We start from the raw sequence: 17,700 nt of genomic DNA, 5'->3' as shown, positions 1-17,700 counted from the left end.
CCAGCTGACCATCTCTGTGGTACACCATGCTTCTCTGCTTTCTTTAATCTCCCTTGTTTATCTTCCGTTCTTAATTGGTCGGTGCTACCTGTTTTCTGTATTCCCTACTAACTGAGATAGATCTGGATGACTTGGTTGACAGAATGAACCATTTCTTGGCTGTACTGGGGACAGGATGCGACAGTGGAGACCTTGTGTATTTTAATTAAAACTCACTCTACAGCACAGATTCGCTCCCAGGCAGACCCTCTTTCTGAGCCTCACTCTGTGTCCAGGGAGGCTGTCCACTCCAGGGAGGTGAAGACCCCCGCGCAGTCTTCTGACACCCGTGTGGTGTGAATCCTGGGTAACTCCAGCTGCATCGCGGCGAAGCCCCCAGGTTTGCTCCTGAAATTGGGGAGACGGAGGGACCGTTGGCCTGGTGGAACCTCACACTGACAACCTGCTTCCACTTCCCTGGGTCAGGGTCTCACTGTTGAGTGATGGGGCCGGGGAGCTGCAGGGCGGCTGAGGAAGGTCCAGTTCCTCCATGGGTCTTCAGCAGAGCTGGGGAATCGGGAGGCCACACGGGGAGCCCTGCTCTGGGGGGCCTGCCTCCCCACTGGGCGCCCAGCTGCAGTGTCTGTGTCTTAGATACTCTCCCTGAGGTGCCCTGGGAGGCGGCCTGGGGTGGAGGATGGGCCACTCAGAGTGAACGGGTTCCAGCGCCACGTGAGCTGGCAGGCGGGGCAGCTTCCTGGGCTTTGCGTTCTCTGCGGTGTCCAAAGATGACCCTTAAACCCTGTTAAGCCCACTGCATGCAGCTGACTCTGGCCCTCAAGGTTGTCCCTAAAGTCCTGCCCTAAGCCTGAAGCCCAGCGGAGCGAGGAATGCGAGGCCTGATGACCCCAGCCCCCATGGGACAGGGATGGGGGGACTCAGAATGCGCACGTCCAGGGAACAGCTGAGAGCTGCCACCTACAGAGCCGGCGGGGATGCTGGGTGGGTGCCTGGGCTCTCTGGGCGCGGAGCTGTGGTGCAGAGCCCCGAGGACCAGGAAGCACCACAGCCCCTCTGTGTGCGGCTGTGTCAGACTCCAGCTCCACTTGCAGCCTTAACCCTGGAGGATGTCTCTGTGGGCAAGTGTGTGACGCACAGAAGACAGAGTGACGCCCTCCGCAACCAGCAGGCGTGAAGAACGCTGGGTGGTGGAGCTCCCCTGAGCAACCCGGCTCCTCCACGGCGCTCAGTGGTGAGGCCAGAGTGCACGCTCACACGCACGCACACATGTACACACGCACACACGCACACATGTACACACGCACACACGCTCACACGCACGCACACATGTACACACGCACACACACACACACGCACGCACACACACATGCATTGATAGACCCAACCTGATCTTTTCTTAAAATTGGGCATCTCGCCACAAAACCATGAAAAGATAATTTCGGCTTTACTATAAATTACTGCAAATTCTGAACCTGCTTGGAATGCCTGCCCATGCCTTGAACTCACCCATGCCTGGCTCTCTGACCAGAGAGCAGCCCTCTCTGAAACTTAGTGACCCCTCACAAATCTTGGCCTTCCCTGGCCAGACAACAACCCTCTCTGAGGCTCTAATGGTCTTCATAAATTCTGATGTAAACTACCATTAGTGTGATGCTTGTCAGAGTTCTGTTATCTGTAACCCCCCTTGGTGTAACTTTCTGGGCTATAAAGCTGGGCTGCAGGAAGCTGGGGTGCTGTCTTGTTCCCACCGCTTTGGGAGGGAGAGGCAGCCCGGCCGGTCAAAATAATAAGCTTGCTTTAATTTGATTTTAATTGGAGTCAGTGGTCTTTTCTTGCGTCCTGGTCTCACAGCATGCAGAGGGGGAGGGTGGTGAGAAAGGTATTACCAGGAGCTGGCGCAGGTGACTGGAGGCTGGCAGGACTCAAGCTGCACTGTCCAACAGCTGGGACCCTGGAGATCCATCAGTGTGGCTGCTGGTCAGTCCAAGTCCTCAGGCTCAGTCAGGCAGGTGGGAGGATCCACCCTTCTGTACCACCCCTTCAACTGCTTGTGTGAGTTGTACAAGGCCCACCTACGGGAGACGCTGCTGAGCTCAGTCCACTCATCAGCTGAGCATCTCCTCCCTCACAGACACACCCAGAATGAGTGGGCCATTGCGTGGACACGGGCTCACCACCACACATCTAGGCTGGGGCCGAAGCTCTGTAGAGAGTCCTGCTGTGAATGTCCTCCCCCACCGGGAAGCTGAAGGGTCCTGGCAGTCTGATCCCACCCTCCTTGGCCTGGTGCGGCCTCTCCTAGGGAGTGCAGGGTGGGTACACTGTGAGTCCCTCTGGAAACCTGCCCTGGGGACGGGGGTTCCTGCTGCTGCCATGAGTGGCCCTGCAGATGGGACCTGCTGCGACTGTCAATGAGCCAGGGACTGCCTCAGAGCACTCGGAACTCCGCCCATCCTCAGTAGGAGTCGTGGTTCATCATGACCCGCTGCACCTTGAAGACAACACAGAAGAATGGCACCTCCACGTCCTCAGAGCCCTCGGGACCTCCACTGTTCAGAGCCTCTACTTCACAGGACTGGTGGAGCAGAACCACCCGGATGTGTCTGTTCTAATTCTGTATCCATAGTCATAACTGTGTCTGAGTCTGTCTACACAGCCATGCCTACGTCTATAACTGTGACTGCATTCATATCTACTTACCTCCACCTCCACCTGCATCTCCATCTCACCTCCACCTCCATCTTCCCTCCCCCTCCTTTTCCACTTCCATCTCTATCTCTACCTCCATCTCTGCTTCTACCTCCACTTCAATCTCTCCATCTCCATCTCCACCGCCACATCCCTCTGCACCTCTGCCTTCTCCTTCACCTCCATCTGCATCTCCTCCTCTATCTCTACCTCCTCCTCCTCCACCTTCATCTCTACCACCTCCTCCACTTCCTCCTCCATCTCTGTCTCCACCTCCACCTCATCTCCACCTCCATCTCTGCCTCCACCTCCACCTGCATCTCCATCTCTGCCTCCACCTCCACCTGCATCTCCATCTCTGCCTCCACCTCCACCTCCACCTTTCCAACTTCATCTCCATCTCTACTCCTCCTTCATCTCCCCTCCCCCTCCATTTCCACCTCCACCTCCACTGCCATCTCCATCTGCACTGCCACTTCTATCTGCACCTCCACCTTCTCCACTTCCATCTGCAACTGCACTTCCACCTCCACCTCCATCTCTACCTCCTCCTCTACTTCCATTTCCTCCACCACCTCCACTTCCTCCTCCATATCTACCTCCACCTCCATCTCTTCCCCATCTTCACCTCCAGCTGTACCTCCACCTTCTCCACTTCCATCTGCATATGCACTTCCACCTCTACTTCCACCTCCATCTCTACCTCCCCCTCCACTTCCACCTCCTCCACCACCTCCACTTTCTCCTCCATATCTACCTCCACCTCCATTGCCGCAGGCTTCCCGCCCCGGGCCGAGCGGGCTGGCTGAGCTCCGCTGCTGCTGCCGAGCACTGCCTGCCACACCCCTGCTGAGCGCTTCCCTGCTGGGCTGTCAGTGCACGCCAGCTTGCAATCTTGCAACCCGGTTGGGCACAAAAACACAAGCCAGTCAAACTGAGACAAAGTTTTATTTAGTGAGAGGCCGTGTGCGTCCCCTAACAAGTGGGTCCACCACGTGTGTTCTACCTGAGCTGGGGGCACTCCACTTCCCCCGGAACACCCTCCTACCATCCTTTCCCAACCAATGGGAACTCTCCCATTACAAGAGTGACATGAGTAACCTGAGTCCCGAAACGGGCACAGGTAAACAGCAGGAGACAATTACCATAATAATGTAACTTAACATAATCATAATTTGAATTGCTGGCTGGCAGTCACTAAACCCAAAGGTGCCTGTATCAATATTTTTGCTGTGGCTCCTAGCACTCCATCTCTTCCCCACCTCCACCTCCATGTGCACCTCCACCTTCTCCACCTGAATCTCCACTTTCTCTTCCACCTCCACCTCCACCTCCACCTCCATCTGCACCTCCACCTCCAACCCCATCTTTACCCTTACCCTTCTTCTGTGGATCCCCCTTCTTCTGTGGTCTTCTGTGCACCCCAGAGTTCCAGTGTCCCTGGCAACCCTTCACTGCTTACCCCAATGGCTGTCAAGCTCTGGTGAACTGGAAGTGAATTGGAAGGTTTCACCTTCAGCCCAAAGGTGGGCAGTGTAAGGACATAGGATGCCCTGCCCTCACCCGTAGGGGAAAGCGGTCTTAAAATCTCCTGTCCAAACATTCCCAGGTTCTCTAGTGGAAATAAGCCAAGGTCCGATCTCATTCCCTGGCCCAATATCCTGGAGGTGGAGGCCCCGGGATTGCTGGGCCTTGTGTGAACCTCTTCCATTCCTCATCTATCAAACAGGAGAATGGCTCCAAATTCTATGGTCACTTTTTTAATTTCCCATTTTCTTTTGGATTTTATTTGTCTCATTTTCTCAAAAACATTTTTTTGGGGGGCATTTACCTTAAGCCCTGGGATTGGACATTCAGGTTGCTTTTCATGTATTAATTTCTGTTATTTGGATGGATGAAGGAATTTCCCTATTCATAAATCTTGGTAGGTGATTCCCCACCAAGTGGGAATTGGTAGGTGGGGAATCTACCATAGTGGGCTACTTGAGGGACTTGCCTTGAGATACAGAGAGAGTGGAGTGGGGAGCAGCTAAGCCCAGTGCTGGTTAACGACCTCTTGGTCTCTGTGACTGTGGAGAAGGACATGTGACATGCCTCCTGCAGACTGTGAAGCTCTCCTCCTTTTAGTCAGTGGGGTGGAAGCCGGAGGAGGCCAGTGCCATGGCTGTGTGTCCAGTGCTGAGCCTGTCCTGTCCGGTGCTGTGCCTGTCCGGCTCCTGGTTGCCTGCAGTGCTGTGAACTGGACATTGCCTTGGTCTGCCTGGCTGTGACCTTTCCTCTGAACTTCACCTGTTCCTTTCTTGTTCCTGTGGTCACAGGACATGGGACTTCCCCTCCTCTCTCTCCTGACTGTGCAAGGCTCTGAGGTCGCAGTCCAGAGCTTTGAGGTGAGCCATGAGGCAACTCCACCTTTCCTTGTGTCCACGTTTTCTTTGCCAATGCCTTAGGCAATTTGCCTCGCCCCGTGAGGTGTGGTGTTCTGTCTTGGACCTGGGTGGCCCCTGTGTCTTGCATGTGTCAACAGGGCCACCACCTTCCATCTCCAAGTTGGCTTTCAGCTGTCCCCCATCACCAAGGGAAGGCTTGTGCCCTGTGTGACATCAGGGCATGGGTGATCCCCATTTTATGGCCCACTGCACTTGCTCTCATCATCCGACGTCCAGTCAAACTGGCCAGTCCCCCAGTGGTGGGAGGGGACCTCCTAACACCTGCCACCTGGCCTCAGGGCCGATGGGGAGCGAAGCTGAGTTTGTTTTCTCCGTTTCCCATGGACACCAGAGTGTCCCTGCATGTAGCCCTCAGCTGCAGTTCCAGCCAACGGGCCTATAGGTCAACACTGTTGTGAGTTTCTGACACACAGCTTCCCATTCTGGCAATCGTAAGGTGTCTGGTGTCCAAGGATGGAGACCACAGGGACAACACTAGGGGATCTACTGGCCTGTTCCTCGAGAGGCCACACAGCAGCGCCAGGCCCTCTGCTGGCATCTCTTCCTCGAGCCTTGGCCCTTCTCTCCAACCCTAACCCATTCTTCAGCTGGAGGGAAATTGGAACCCTGGATGGATGCTACAGTCTGGACACAGCGGGCAGTGGATGGTACTGGCCTGGAGGACGGTGCCTCCTCTTCTCCTCCAAGCTCACTCCCATGATGTGGTGGTGACCTAGGCTGCAGGAGCCCCAGAGCCCCTCACAGTGGGCAGAGCCCCAGCTGTCCCTGGGAGGTGGGCTGGAGGACAGCAGAGCCCCTCACAGTGGGCAGAGCCCCAGGTGTCCCTGGGAGGTGGGCTGGAGGACAGCAGAGCCCCTCACAGTGGGCAGAGCCCCAGCTGTCCCTGGGAGGTGGGCTGGAGGACAGCAGAGCCCCTCACAGTGGACAGAGCCCCAGCTGTCCCTGGGAGGTGGGCTGGAGGACAGCAGAGCCCCTCACAGTGGGCAGAGCCCCAGCTGTCCCTGGGAGGTGGGGTAGAGGGACAGCAGGTCCCCTCACAGTGGGCAGAGCCCCAGCTGTCCCTGGGTGGTGAAGCTGGAGGGGCAGTAGACTCCCTCACAGTGGGCAGAGCCCAAGCTGTCCCTGGGAGGTGGCACTACAGGGGCAGCAGATCCCCTCTCGGTGCCGTGGCTGCATTTCTGGGGCCTTGGCAGGATGGCCTGGTGAAGGGTGAGTGTAGACAGGCCACTCTCGGGTCTGAGTGGGTGGTGAATGCTGTGCCCGGGGACCTTGGCTGCCTCTGTCCCCAGCTCTTGACTGTTGGAGGTGGGGTTGGAGGGACGTGGCTGTCCGTCACCAAGGCTGCTCTCAGGCCCTCTCTGGGAGCCTGCAGTTTCCTGGCAGGAAGTGTCCAGGTGAGTGGGGCAGTATGCTTGCAGGGCCAGGAGAGCCTTGTCTCAGAGGGAGCCGCTCAAGATGATGTCTCCGCCCCTTGGGTTGTGGGCTCCCTCAGCTGGCTTCCTGGTGGGCTTGGTGGTGGTGGAGTCCATGTCCTGCCACCCTCAGTGTGACCAAGCCAAGGCTGGCCTCGGAGAGCGAGGCACCTGGGTGCTGGGCCCAGCGAGCTGCCTGTGGTGGAGCCCTGGTCCTCCCAGAGGCCCCTCCACCACGAGGGAGCAGCTGGCTCCTGCAGCCACAGGACGGCCTCCCGAGACCAGGGCACATGGTGGCACGACCCATGGGAAGTGTCCCGGCAGGATGTGACTCCTGCTCTGAATGAGTGACCGATGCGGGGCACTGTCCTCCAGGGAAGGAGCAGGGAGGCCTGAGGACCCAGAGGGAGGGCAGGGTTTCACCTCTTTCTGATTTGCCCAATGTCCACATGACCTGCTGGCTTCCAGCTTGGGACCCAGGTGGGCTGTGGCCGGCACTCATGGGGCCTCTTGGCTCAGGGAGTCTCCTCAGGGGCCCTGGTTCTTGGGATTCCAAATCCCACGTCAGTGTGACCCTAGTCCCACCTAGTTTAGGGCCATTCCCCTCCAACTGGGACTTGCATATCCAGGTCCCCTGTTCTCAGGGCTTTGTGCTCAGACTCGGTCACACCACTGCTGTCCCGGCCCTTCAGCCTGCAGGTGAGAGGGGGACTTACTGCCTTCCAGGGCCACATGAGCCATCTGTGTCTGTATCTACATTTGAGGCTGTAGCTGTGTCTTTCTATATCACCCATATCTTTCTGTTATCTCCGTCTACCTGGATCATGTATACCCACATCATCTGAATGTCTCCGTATCGTTATATCTTTCTATATCTCTAGATCTATGTAGATACACACAAATAGGTATCTACATGTCGATAGCACGTGCATGTCTCTGTATCATATCTTTCTACATCCACATATATATATACCTAAGTACGTGTCCATATCAACAGTGTTTACATGTCTGTCTCTCTACACCATCCACATGTCCATATCCACGTTATCCAGACAAGCCCTAGCCTGTGTACCTCTAGCCCTGACCACCTCTCGCCCTACCACCTCCCACCCTGTTTCTCTGGGACCCCGGCTGGCACAGCAGCCGTCGGCATCACAGGAAAGTGGAGCACCACTCGGGATGAAGATTTTGCCTGTCATCACGGCACAGGGACATTTGCGCACTTTGGAAAACAGGGAAATGGAATTCAAAAGAAAAAGAAAATGAAGAAATGTCAAAAACAAGTCTCTCCCCACTGAAGAAGAGGAGGCCATAGATAGGCCCCCAAGAAGGAATGTGGGGGCAGCAGGGGTGCAGTAGGCAGGAGCCTTGAGCACCTCCACTCAAGGAGAAGGGCCAGTGTCTCATGCAAGAGGCCTGCATAGGACGGGGCAGGGCTCCAGAATGACACGGAATGTGTAGAAATAAAATGGTCATTGAAAAAAATGCACGCAGGCTTTATATTAGATGAAGCCAAAGAGCCAAGTTGAGGAGCTGGAGGGGTCTGAGATTCTTACCTGGATGTGTTATGGAGAAAAAAGAATCAGTCTGGGAAATGGGCTAGAATGGAATTCTGAAGGGGCGATGGAAGAATGAGAGAGGAGAAGGCTTGGGAAGATCTTGAACCAGAAGAGCCCCAAATGGGGTGAACTCGCATCCTCGGGTGGAAGAAGCACAGTCCCGAGTGGCATGAAGACACACCAATGCATGCCAAGTGGCTGCAAATTGAAACACTGGGATGACTGGGGAGACACCCGAGGGGCACCCAGAGAGGAAAGCCCCTAGCGGGAGGCAGGGAGGGAGCTGCAGGGAAGGAGTCACGGTCAGGGTGGGAAATAGCACAGCTCTCAGACACTCGTGAAAGCACAGAGCAGATGATACGTGCCGTGGGGCCCACTCACAGTCCAGGGCCTGCCTGGGGAGCCTCAGTGGAGTGTAGGCAGGCAGGTGGGTGGGCAGGTGGATTGAGGGCAGGTGGGATAGGGGCAGGTGGGTGGGGGACAGGTAGCGGGGGCAGGGACACTGAGGGCAGGTACACTGGAGGTAGGTGGGGGTCGAGTGGGGTGCAGGTAGGCGGGGGCAGGGACACTGAAGGCAGGTGGAGGACTGGGGACAGGTGGGCGGGGGTAGGTGCACTGAGGGCAGGTACACTGGAGGTAGGTGGGGGTCGGGTGGGGGGCAGGTGGGATGGGGCAGGTGCACTGAGGGCAGGTACACTGGAGGTAGGTGGGAGTTGGGTGGGGGCAGATAGGCAGGGGCAGGGACACTGAAGGCAGGTGGGGGGCAAGTGGGGGGGCAGGTGCACCTGCCGGCCCTGGGGAGTCTGGGTTGAGCCACCCCTGAACAAGGGCACAGGGAACCGTGTCCTCCCTGGCGCCTGGGGAGTCCACTCCCCGTGCAGAACCTGCCTGGCGTGCTTGGAAGAGTAGGTGGGCAACCCCTGGAGGAGAAGCAGAGCCAAGAAGACAGGCAGAAGCCAGGCAGCATGGCCGAGCTCGGAAGGCCCAGGGCGGCCGTGCAGGGCTACAGCCACGGGAGAGCCCGACCAGCTGCCCTGAGGAGTCAGGGCTCCCACCTTTCCCAGGAGCTCTGGCCCCCCACTGCAGGCAGCCGCAGCTCATCCTGCGGGGAGCGAGGGAGAGCGAGCCCTGGAGCCCAGCAGAGCCTGTTCCTAGCAGAAGCCAAGGCCTCCCTAGGGAAGTGCTCCCGGAGGACAGGGAGATGGGGGCTCCAGTGGGAATAGGAGCAGTCGCAGCCCTGGGAAGCCCAGGGGTGCCAGCCCAGGGGGTGCGAGGCCCAGGGACGACAGTCCAGGGAGAGAGGGCTGGGCAGCAGGATGATGCCCAGGTGAAGAACAGGTGTGAGACGAGAGCGAGGGACACAGGGAGAGTGGAGGGAGGTGCTGAAGACCAGGGTGCCTGGGCCCGAGGGCAGACATCCCAGAGGGCCACTGGGGCGTGCGAAGCTTACTTCCTGGATGTCTCTCATGCTCTCCCCAACTCCTAGGAAACATTAGGAAGGAAAACAAGCTCCAGAGACTAAAAAGAGAGATGGCTGGCAGCTGCCCTCATGCCCTGAGTCTGACCTTGATGCCAAAGCAAACCAGAAAAGGTAGAAACAACATTCCTGACAGTAGTCCTAGTTCTCTTCAGGTTTTGTGATCCACCTGAAATGATGATGATGATTTTAAGATCTTTTAACGGTGTGCACGGCCTGTTTCTCTGATCTACAGGCTTGAAGATGAGGGAGATCATTGCATTTGTGGAAAGAGCTGGCCTCGTGGAGACCACAGGGCCAGGGCTGCAGGGGACAGAGCAGAGCAGGCCCGTGGGCTTGCAGCCGCGGCAGCCATAAGCAGGGGCCCGCGGAGGAGGAGGCCGGAGGGAGTGAGACAGCCAGCTGCTCAGGACACCGGAGGCCCCGTGGAGGGCCGAGTGGCCCTGGGCCCGAGGCTTTGGTACAGGGGCTGTGCCCGGGGAGGAGCTCAGGCCAAGACCCAGAGGGTCTTACTGCCAGCCATCCCAGCTCCCCGGGGAGTGGAAAGTCACGGGGTGGATGCCCTTTCACATGGTCACATGAGCTGCAGAGAGGCTCAGGGTCAGAGTTCAGCCCTCCAGGCCTGGCACTGCGATCCAGAACACGCAGGTGTATCCAGGCCCAGGCCAAGGACCTATGGAGTCCCCAATGGCCACATCAGAAATAAGAGAAAAGGGTTCGAGAAGGAGCAATGAGTTCAGTGGTAGCTTGGGCCAAGGTGGGGTGAGAGCTGTCCACCCCTCCATCCTGCAGAGCGTTGCGTTTCCCAGGAGCAGCACCCAGGAAACGGGCACCCGTGGCTTCAACCGGTGATGCTGGCGGGACACACTTCCGGTTCTGGAGCTCTGGGCTGCCGTGTTCTTTGGCACCAGGGCTTTGCCAGATGGGGCAGTGCCCGCCTCCGCTCTCTGCCTGAGCGGTTGCCTGTGGGAAGTCGGGTTGGCTGGAAGTGGCTGGGGGCCAGAGGAAACCATCTGGGGCTTCTAATTCAATGGCCCCATTTCCTGGGGACACTTGAACCTGAGGTGGCCTGTCTCTGCCCCCAGCCCAGCCTTGGGCCTCACGTTCTTGGCAGAATGGGGTTCCATGAGTGTGCCCTCCTGTCAGGACTTCAGCTCCCATCACACACTGGCCAGGACCAGTCCCTTCAGCCCATCCCCTGATCAGAGCCACGGTCAGCAATCTCCAGCCACAGGGGGCAGCCAGGCGCAGTGCCAACCTGAGCCAGGGACACTTCACAGAGGAGAGCTGGGGTCTGGTCCAGACACCATTCAGCCCCCTCTCCCTGTGATGTGAACTGGTCTGTCTGCCTGGTGGCATTAACCCAAACTCAGCTGGAGGTGACCTTGGCAGCCTGTGACAACATGTGTCTGTGGGCTGAGCTACTGTGGTGACACGTGGTTGGCATCTGACCCGGAAACACGGACACAGGCCTCCCTGCCCAGCCTGGACTCCTCGAGGGAACTGCATCTCTGTTTTCCCTTCTGTCCTTGGTGACCACAGTGGTGGCTCTTTGGGCTGTGCTGTGACCCTGAGAATCCACGAGCCCTGACCACATGGGGCTGCACTTGGTGGCAGGGCCCACCCAGGGTGACAGAGGGGAGGTGACATCACAGGGAGGCTCTGACGGGATCCACGGGGGCCTCCCGCCTCCAGGGCTGGGGAGTGAAGTGGTTTTAAGCCGTCTGCCCGGGTCACTGCTTACAGCCCCGAACGCAGCGCCTGAGTGGGGGCGGCTCCGTGGACCATGGCCCTCCTTTTCACGTCGCGGAAGCTGCCTCAGGTGGAGGATCCTCTGCGGCGTGGTAAGGTGAGTGTTTCTTTCAGGTTCTCCAGGTTCACGTGCCCACGACGTAGCCAGCTAGGAGTGTCCGGTCAAGGAGGTTCCGGCTTCTCTTTAAAAAGGGCATTCACCACTTTCCCAAGTTTAATCTAGTCCTCGGCAGGAGGCACAGCCAGTTTGTGACCATGAACTCAAAACCATCCCTGCGTCCCTGCCTGGGGTGCAGGAAGACGGGGCAGGGGTGAGATGGTGAAATACTGTTCTCGGCTCCCGATCTGCGGGAAGCTGGGGACAGATGGCCCATCTGAATAGAAACATTGTATTTCTTTGGAAAATAAATTCTACCCCAGGCGAACAGGGTGGCGCTGGCCGTGCGGAGAGGTAGCGGTGCAGTGCCACGCGCTACTCTCACAGATCGTTAAGCCCATATTTATTCATTAAAAAGGGATAAAAGCGTTGGAATCCATAGAGGGGCTTCACAGGCAGAGGGTGTTTGTGAGATGTGGCAGTTCCCAAGGGCAGGTTAGATGGAAATTCAGGTTCTCCGTTTCAGGCTTCTGACACCTGGTGGGTGCTGTGGCATGTCACAGCTCACGAGAAGGCATGCCCTCAGGACTCTGTCCCCTTTCCAGCAGACATTTTGGAAAGGATCGATTTGAACACAGATTTGGGGCCAGAATGGGGCGACCTTACTTATTTGGTAGCACTGCCCGTCTCCTGAGTTGCTGGGAGGCTCAGATTTCTTAGGAATTCACCAGTTGGTCCATGTGCATTTGTCACCTCTTAATGCTCTTTGTAAACACGTGTCCCCTTGTCAACATTATTGCACGTTAACAACAGGCTTGCAGGATGTTAGGAATTCTTGTATTTCTGTATGAATTCTTAGGCAATATGTTCACAATTTTCTGAATCAAGCAATGATTGTGGACGTTAAAAATTTGTCCCACAAGGTCATGCTTAAAGGTAGACTAAAGGTAGACTCGGAAGGTGTCTTTTTTCACCTGATTGATTGGTTCATCTTAGCCGTACATCACACTAGGTTCATCTTGACAATCTTTGATGCACACGTGTGATCCGCTCCATTTCACTCCCCAGCACCCCTCCCCGTCCCCTTCCCTCTATCCACCCATCTTCCTGCTATTTACGTGCCCTTGTTTTCCTTAGGATCTGGGGGTAGACGTGAAGGGGAGATGCAGTGTAGTCATTCATTGTACCTAGGAAGCCTCGGAAGAGCTCTTTCTCACTGGCCCTGCCATTCCCCTGCACCCCACAGTCCTGGGGTGACACAGGCTCACCCCCAGGCCCCCCAGAGCCACTCTGTTCCCTGCTGTTGACGCCAATTTGGCGGGAGCAGACTCTCCTGGGGAGACTAAGCACGGACTAAGTGCGAACCTGCTCGTCTCCATGTACCAAGGAGCTCTGTGCCGTGTGGCCTTGGCACTGCTGACAGTGGTGACAGCCTCCACAGGGCCAGGGTCGTGCTCCCTGTGACGGGTGGTGTCTTCCTGTGCCCACCCATCCTCCTGGCCGCCTCCCTGCACACGCACACACACTTCGTAAGTGCTCTGCTGGAAGACCATTTATTTTGGAGGATTTCATCTCTGCTTCCTGCGGTTTTCTTGGCCTTAGGCCCAGCCACGGGGCTCACCTCTAATGGCCTTGCTCCCCTCCCGACTCAGAAAGGCTTTTGGAGTTTTGGGAGACGCTGCAACCCAGCCCCTCTCCCCCAGGGCATGAGGCCTAAGGGAGCAGCACCCACCTTCCAGGCAGCCTTCCTGCACTCAGCGCCTCTCACAGGACGGCCTGTCTACAGGATGTCATGGAACCCGCAGGTGTCATGGGTCCCTGCAGACCGCACACGGTCTCCGGCTTGTTCCCAGGTGGCTCCCCCTCCTCCAACCACGGAGTATTTCCTGCATCTTGGCACACGGGCGTCTCAGCAGGTGCTGGAGGGACAATGGTGGGAAGCAGCCCCGACCCTCGGGGTGAGCCCTGGGCTGACGTAAGGACTGTGTGCTGAGTGCGTTACTGTCACGGCAACCTAACTCGCCCTCAGCGATCGGCTCTGGGACAGGCAGGACCAGCAACACGAGGGCCAGCACAGGAGGCCGCCAGCCCAGGCCGGACTCTGGGTTGGGGAGACTCACCTTGCAGCCCACAGGATGCAGATCTCCCTTCCACAGTGACCTAGAAGGCCAGGGGAGCATCCTGGTGTGGGTGACGGCTGGAAGGGGTGTCAGTTGGCAAGCTTAGAGGGGGACAGAGAGGCCAGCTCCCCGGGAAGAGTAAGAAGACTGGTCTTCAGTCTCCTCATTCAGCAAGACTCTAGAAGACCAGGCCACCGCAAGTGACCCACAGCAGCTGGGGCGTAGCAAGGGAACTGCACTGGACCCTTGCGCAGGGAGTGTCTGACCACAGCCAGCGCCTGGGTCTGTGGCATAGCAGTTACTCCAGAGAGCCGCTCCTGCTGTCCTCCGGGTTCCCCGCACCTGTGATGGACCAGAGTGCCCCACACAGCCACGTGTGTCTCAGAGCACACCAGAGCTGCCTCTTCCTGAACTTTGTGCATGTGGATTCCCACGGCACTTGCTTGCGTGTGGGCTGCTTCCTGTCTGCAGTGTGTTTTGAGCTTCCCTGTGGACAGCTGCTCTCCTTCACCATGAGCAGAATCCCGCTGTGTGAACATCACACTGTAAATCTGCACGTCCTCTGCGTTTCTCTCATTTCCCCCTGGTGTAGACCTGTAGGTGTGTGGCCGCTGACTCTTAGGGAAGCCCTGACGGAGGCCCACCAGGGGAAGAAGTCCTTGAACGCTGTTCCTGCTCCACCACCTTCCTCTGACGCAGCCTTCTCCTCGGTCCTGCTGGACGGTGTCCATCACGGCTTTGCGCTGTGGACCGACCATCCCCACGAGAGCCTGCTGCCACGTCTAAGGGATTGCTCAGGCGATCGTATGATTAGAGCATTTTCTTTCCTAATGACCAAAGCTACTTTAATGAAACACCTTGTGTTTAATTAAATGCAAAATAAATTAGGAAATGCAGCTGGCGGTTATGGTATAGACACTTCACTCACCGTGTGGCTCGCGGGTCTGTTGGAGTTTTTAGCAGACAGGGTAGGCGGGGAAGCTCTCCTAACCCCAGTCCGCGTTTAGAAGGCCCGATGAAATACCTGAGCGTTTTAACCAACAGGTAACAGACACTGGACACCCAAACCTGAATTCACCCACCTGACGGAGCAGCAGCCTGGTGAGGTCTGGCTCGCTGGTGCAGGGCGTGTTGAGGTCTCAGCAGGTGCGTGACAGAGCCGCCCATCACACTGCTGGGAAGACGCTGGGCACACCACAGAGCGTCCCCTCTTGGTTCTCTTCACGCCGGCACCAGAGGCCTCCGGTGCCACGTGCTCGCCACTGTTGACGCCCTAGAGCTTCAGGCATGGGATGGCGGAGCGAGGGCAATTTCCTGTCCTCTGCTGGGTGGACCCCTCCTGGAACCCACTGCCCACCAGAGCAGCAGGAGAGCTGGACGGACCTGGAGCCAGCAGGAGGTTGTCACGATGGCCCGTGTGGCACTGTCCCTGCTGGGCTGCTTCCCACACTGAGGTTACAGCTGCCTTCTGCCCGTGGCCACCACTGTGTCCCCTGCCTCCACATTCCCATCTAGGGTGCTGGGGTCCTCGTCTCCTCTCAGCCAAGAACTGATGACCAGGACAGGACAGCACGCACCAGCGGGCTCCCTGAAAAAGCCGTGGAGAGAGACCTCCCAGGAGAGAAGGGCCTGGAGCTGGAAATCCAGCGGGGGGGTGCTGGCCTGTCCTTTCCTATGTCCTCCCTGTCCACGCGCTCCTCAGTACTGGTGCCCTGTGCCCACGCGTCTAGTTTAGCTTTCCTACCAGACCCCTGCTCAGGAGCACGAGTGGGAACTGTCTGTCTGATGGTGTCCCCGAGTGCTTTTGTCAAGCAGGAAGCTGACCTCTTCAGAAGGCCCTCGCCCTGCCCCTGTGCTCTGGCCCTGCCCCCACCTCCTCACTCGCCGTCTGGCCCTGGCTGCCCACTCCCTCTCCATCTCCCGGGTTGCCGCAGTCTGGCTGGGCACAATTCAGGAGCCACTTGTCAAAAGAAACAAACTTTATTTTTAAAACTACAAACGCCAAACAAAACAGCTCCTCAGGAAAAACCCTCAGAGCCCAACTGCCACCACCGGCTTCCACAAGCCTCTCCACACACCAACCACCACCTCCCACAATCCTCCTGCTCTTGAGGCCGATTGGCTGGGTCGCATGGGCGGAGCCAAAGAAGTCCCCCAATGAGCAGTTCCATAGTCTGAAGGGCAGGGAAACAGCCCAATGAACATGACCGCAGAGGAGCCAATCAGCTAGATGTTGCTGGGGCCACTGTGAGCCAATCATCAGCCGGCAGCTGGAAGTTTGCTGGCAGCTGGAAGTTTGCTGGGGCCCCTTTGGCTGTGGCTCTCAACACCGGGTCACCATGGCTTGGTGGAGATGTGGATGTCACTTGGTCTGGAGAAGGGGCCGCGGCCTCCAGAGCTGAGGGAAGCTAGTGGGTCCTGCACCCCGGCCTCTGAACACCTGCCCTCGGGGTTCTCACGCTGCCGCAGAGGGACTGGGCAGCAGCTGCAGAACTGAGAGGAGAACTTGCCCAGCAACAGCCGTGGGCACGGGCAGGAGGTGAGGAGCGCCTAGAGTCTTGAGGCTGCGCACCTGGGAGGACTTCTGGGAGGACTTCTTGGGGGGACTTCTTGGGGGACTCGGGGGCTCTGCAGAAGGGCCCCGTGGGGCTGGCCACGCTGTGGGGCTGGCCCCACGGGGCCCTGCAGGACAGCCTCTAGGCTTCCTTCCTCGTCTGGGAAGAGGGGATAATGACCCCAAAGCCCACGTTCTGAGGTCACTGTGTGGAGGAATCGGGGAATGGAGGTAGGTGCTCCAGGGTGGATGTGTGGCTCTCTCAGGGCAGGGTCATGGCGAAACTGACAGCTCACATGCCAAACAGACCAAAGCCGATGTCCTCAGAGAAGGTCCTGCTCCAGCCTCAGAAAGGCCTGGACCTGCTCTGCGAGCAGCTGGTGTCACCGGGGCTCTGGCCCCACTGGGGGCTGAAGAGGGGACCGATGGCAAAACTGGGGTCCCCGAAGGAAATGTGCCTGTGCTGACAGGAGAGGCGGGGCAGGCTGGGGACGGGCAGGAGGACCGCCCCCATGTGGTGGAGGTGGACGGGTTGAGGGCAGGTGAGGACCTGCCACTGAGCATGCCCATTGCTTAGGCACAGGTGGACAACCCCCAGGCCAGCATGTTCATGGCCAGGTGTCAGGAGCCAGGTGGATCCTGGACCTGGAGACCCAGACGTGGGCACACAAGGGCCTGGGACACCAGGAGGCCCTGGAGGGCCGTCCCCTGGAGGAGGTTGTGGGTTCAGTGTGGCTGCTGTTGGGTGGGGTGGGGGACAGCGTCGGGCCTTCCCATCTGGATCTCTAAGAAGTGTAGCCAGCTTGTGTCGAGAGCCTGTGGATACTTGGGGAGCGTTCTCCTCCGCCAGGAAGTTCGTCACCTGAGAGGGAGGTGGCAGGGCCGCGGCCTCTGGGGCTGGAGGGCCATGGCCTCTGGGGCTGGGGCTAGGCACAGCCAGGACAGGTGAGAGGTCCTGAGGCAGGCAGGCAGCAGGCCTCGGGGCCACGCCCCAGGAGTCTCTCTGAACCCTGGAGCAGATTCCTGTGGGGGCCAGGACCCTATCGGCCCTGCACCACGAAAGGAAGACAGGCCCCCTGCAGAGGAGGAATCCAGATAGGAAAAGAAGAAAGAGGACAAACTGAGAAAGGAAGGAATCCTATAAACCCACAACTGCACAGGACAGCCGCAAGCAGGGCTATGGCCACCAGGTGGCGCTCTTGCCCTGCATATGGGCTGCGGGGGCCCCAGGCCTGGGACAGCGGGTCTGTCTGCTCAGCCTCTGGGTTAAGTTCATGCCTGTAACATGGGCAGCTCTGTCCAGGGAGGTGAGCGGAGTCTGTTCCCTTCTGTTCTGGTTGGCAGCTGCCCAGAGGGGCAGACTTCCTGTGGACTGCGGGGCATGGGAGTGAGGGCGGTGTGGAGAAACTCTGCTTCATGTCTGGTGAATATGAACACGCCTTCCCCTTTATCCGTTCTTAAAATGCTTCAAGAAAGAACGTTTGTGGGCTGGGGATGTGGCTCAAGCGGTAGCGCGCTCGCCTAGCATGCGTGCGGCCCGGGTTCGATCCTCAGCACCACATACCAACAAAGATGTTGTGTCCGCCGAGAACTA

General features: G+C 58.0%; 1 protein-coding gene across 3 annotated transcripts in view; it reads right to left on the bottom strand.

Moving 5' to 3' along the window:
• Positions 1–15,557: 15,557 nt before the first annotated feature.
• The window catches only part of LOC144251495 (dihydropyrimidinase-related protein 2-like), a 39,408-nt gene continuing 37,265 nt past the window's right edge, over positions 15,558–17,700 (bottom strand). For 2 of the 3 annotated variants that reach the window (XM_077794366.1, XM_077794371.1), the window contains exon 11: positions 15,558–17,182. In XM_077794366.1, coding sequence (XP_077650492.1) covers positions 16,965–17,182 — 218 coding nt within the window. In that variant the 3' untranslated portion in view covers positions 15,558–16,964. Of the gene's footprint in view, positions 17,698–17,700 lie in introns of all 3 variants that reach the window. The other variant, XM_077794369.1, reaches the window with a different exon arrangement.

The sequence above is a fragment of the Urocitellus parryii genome (assembly GCF_045843805.1).
Source record: "Urocitellus parryii isolate mUroPar1 chromosome 14 unlocalized genomic scaffold, mUroPar1.hap1 SUPER_14_unloc_1, whole genome shotgun sequence".
In the NCBI taxonomy this organism is placed as follows: domain Eukaryota; kingdom Metazoa; phylum Chordata; class Mammalia; order Rodentia; family Sciuridae; genus Urocitellus; species Urocitellus parryii.
Note: the sequence above shows the minus strand (reverse complement) of the source record. Positions and strands in the feature narration are given on the sequence as shown.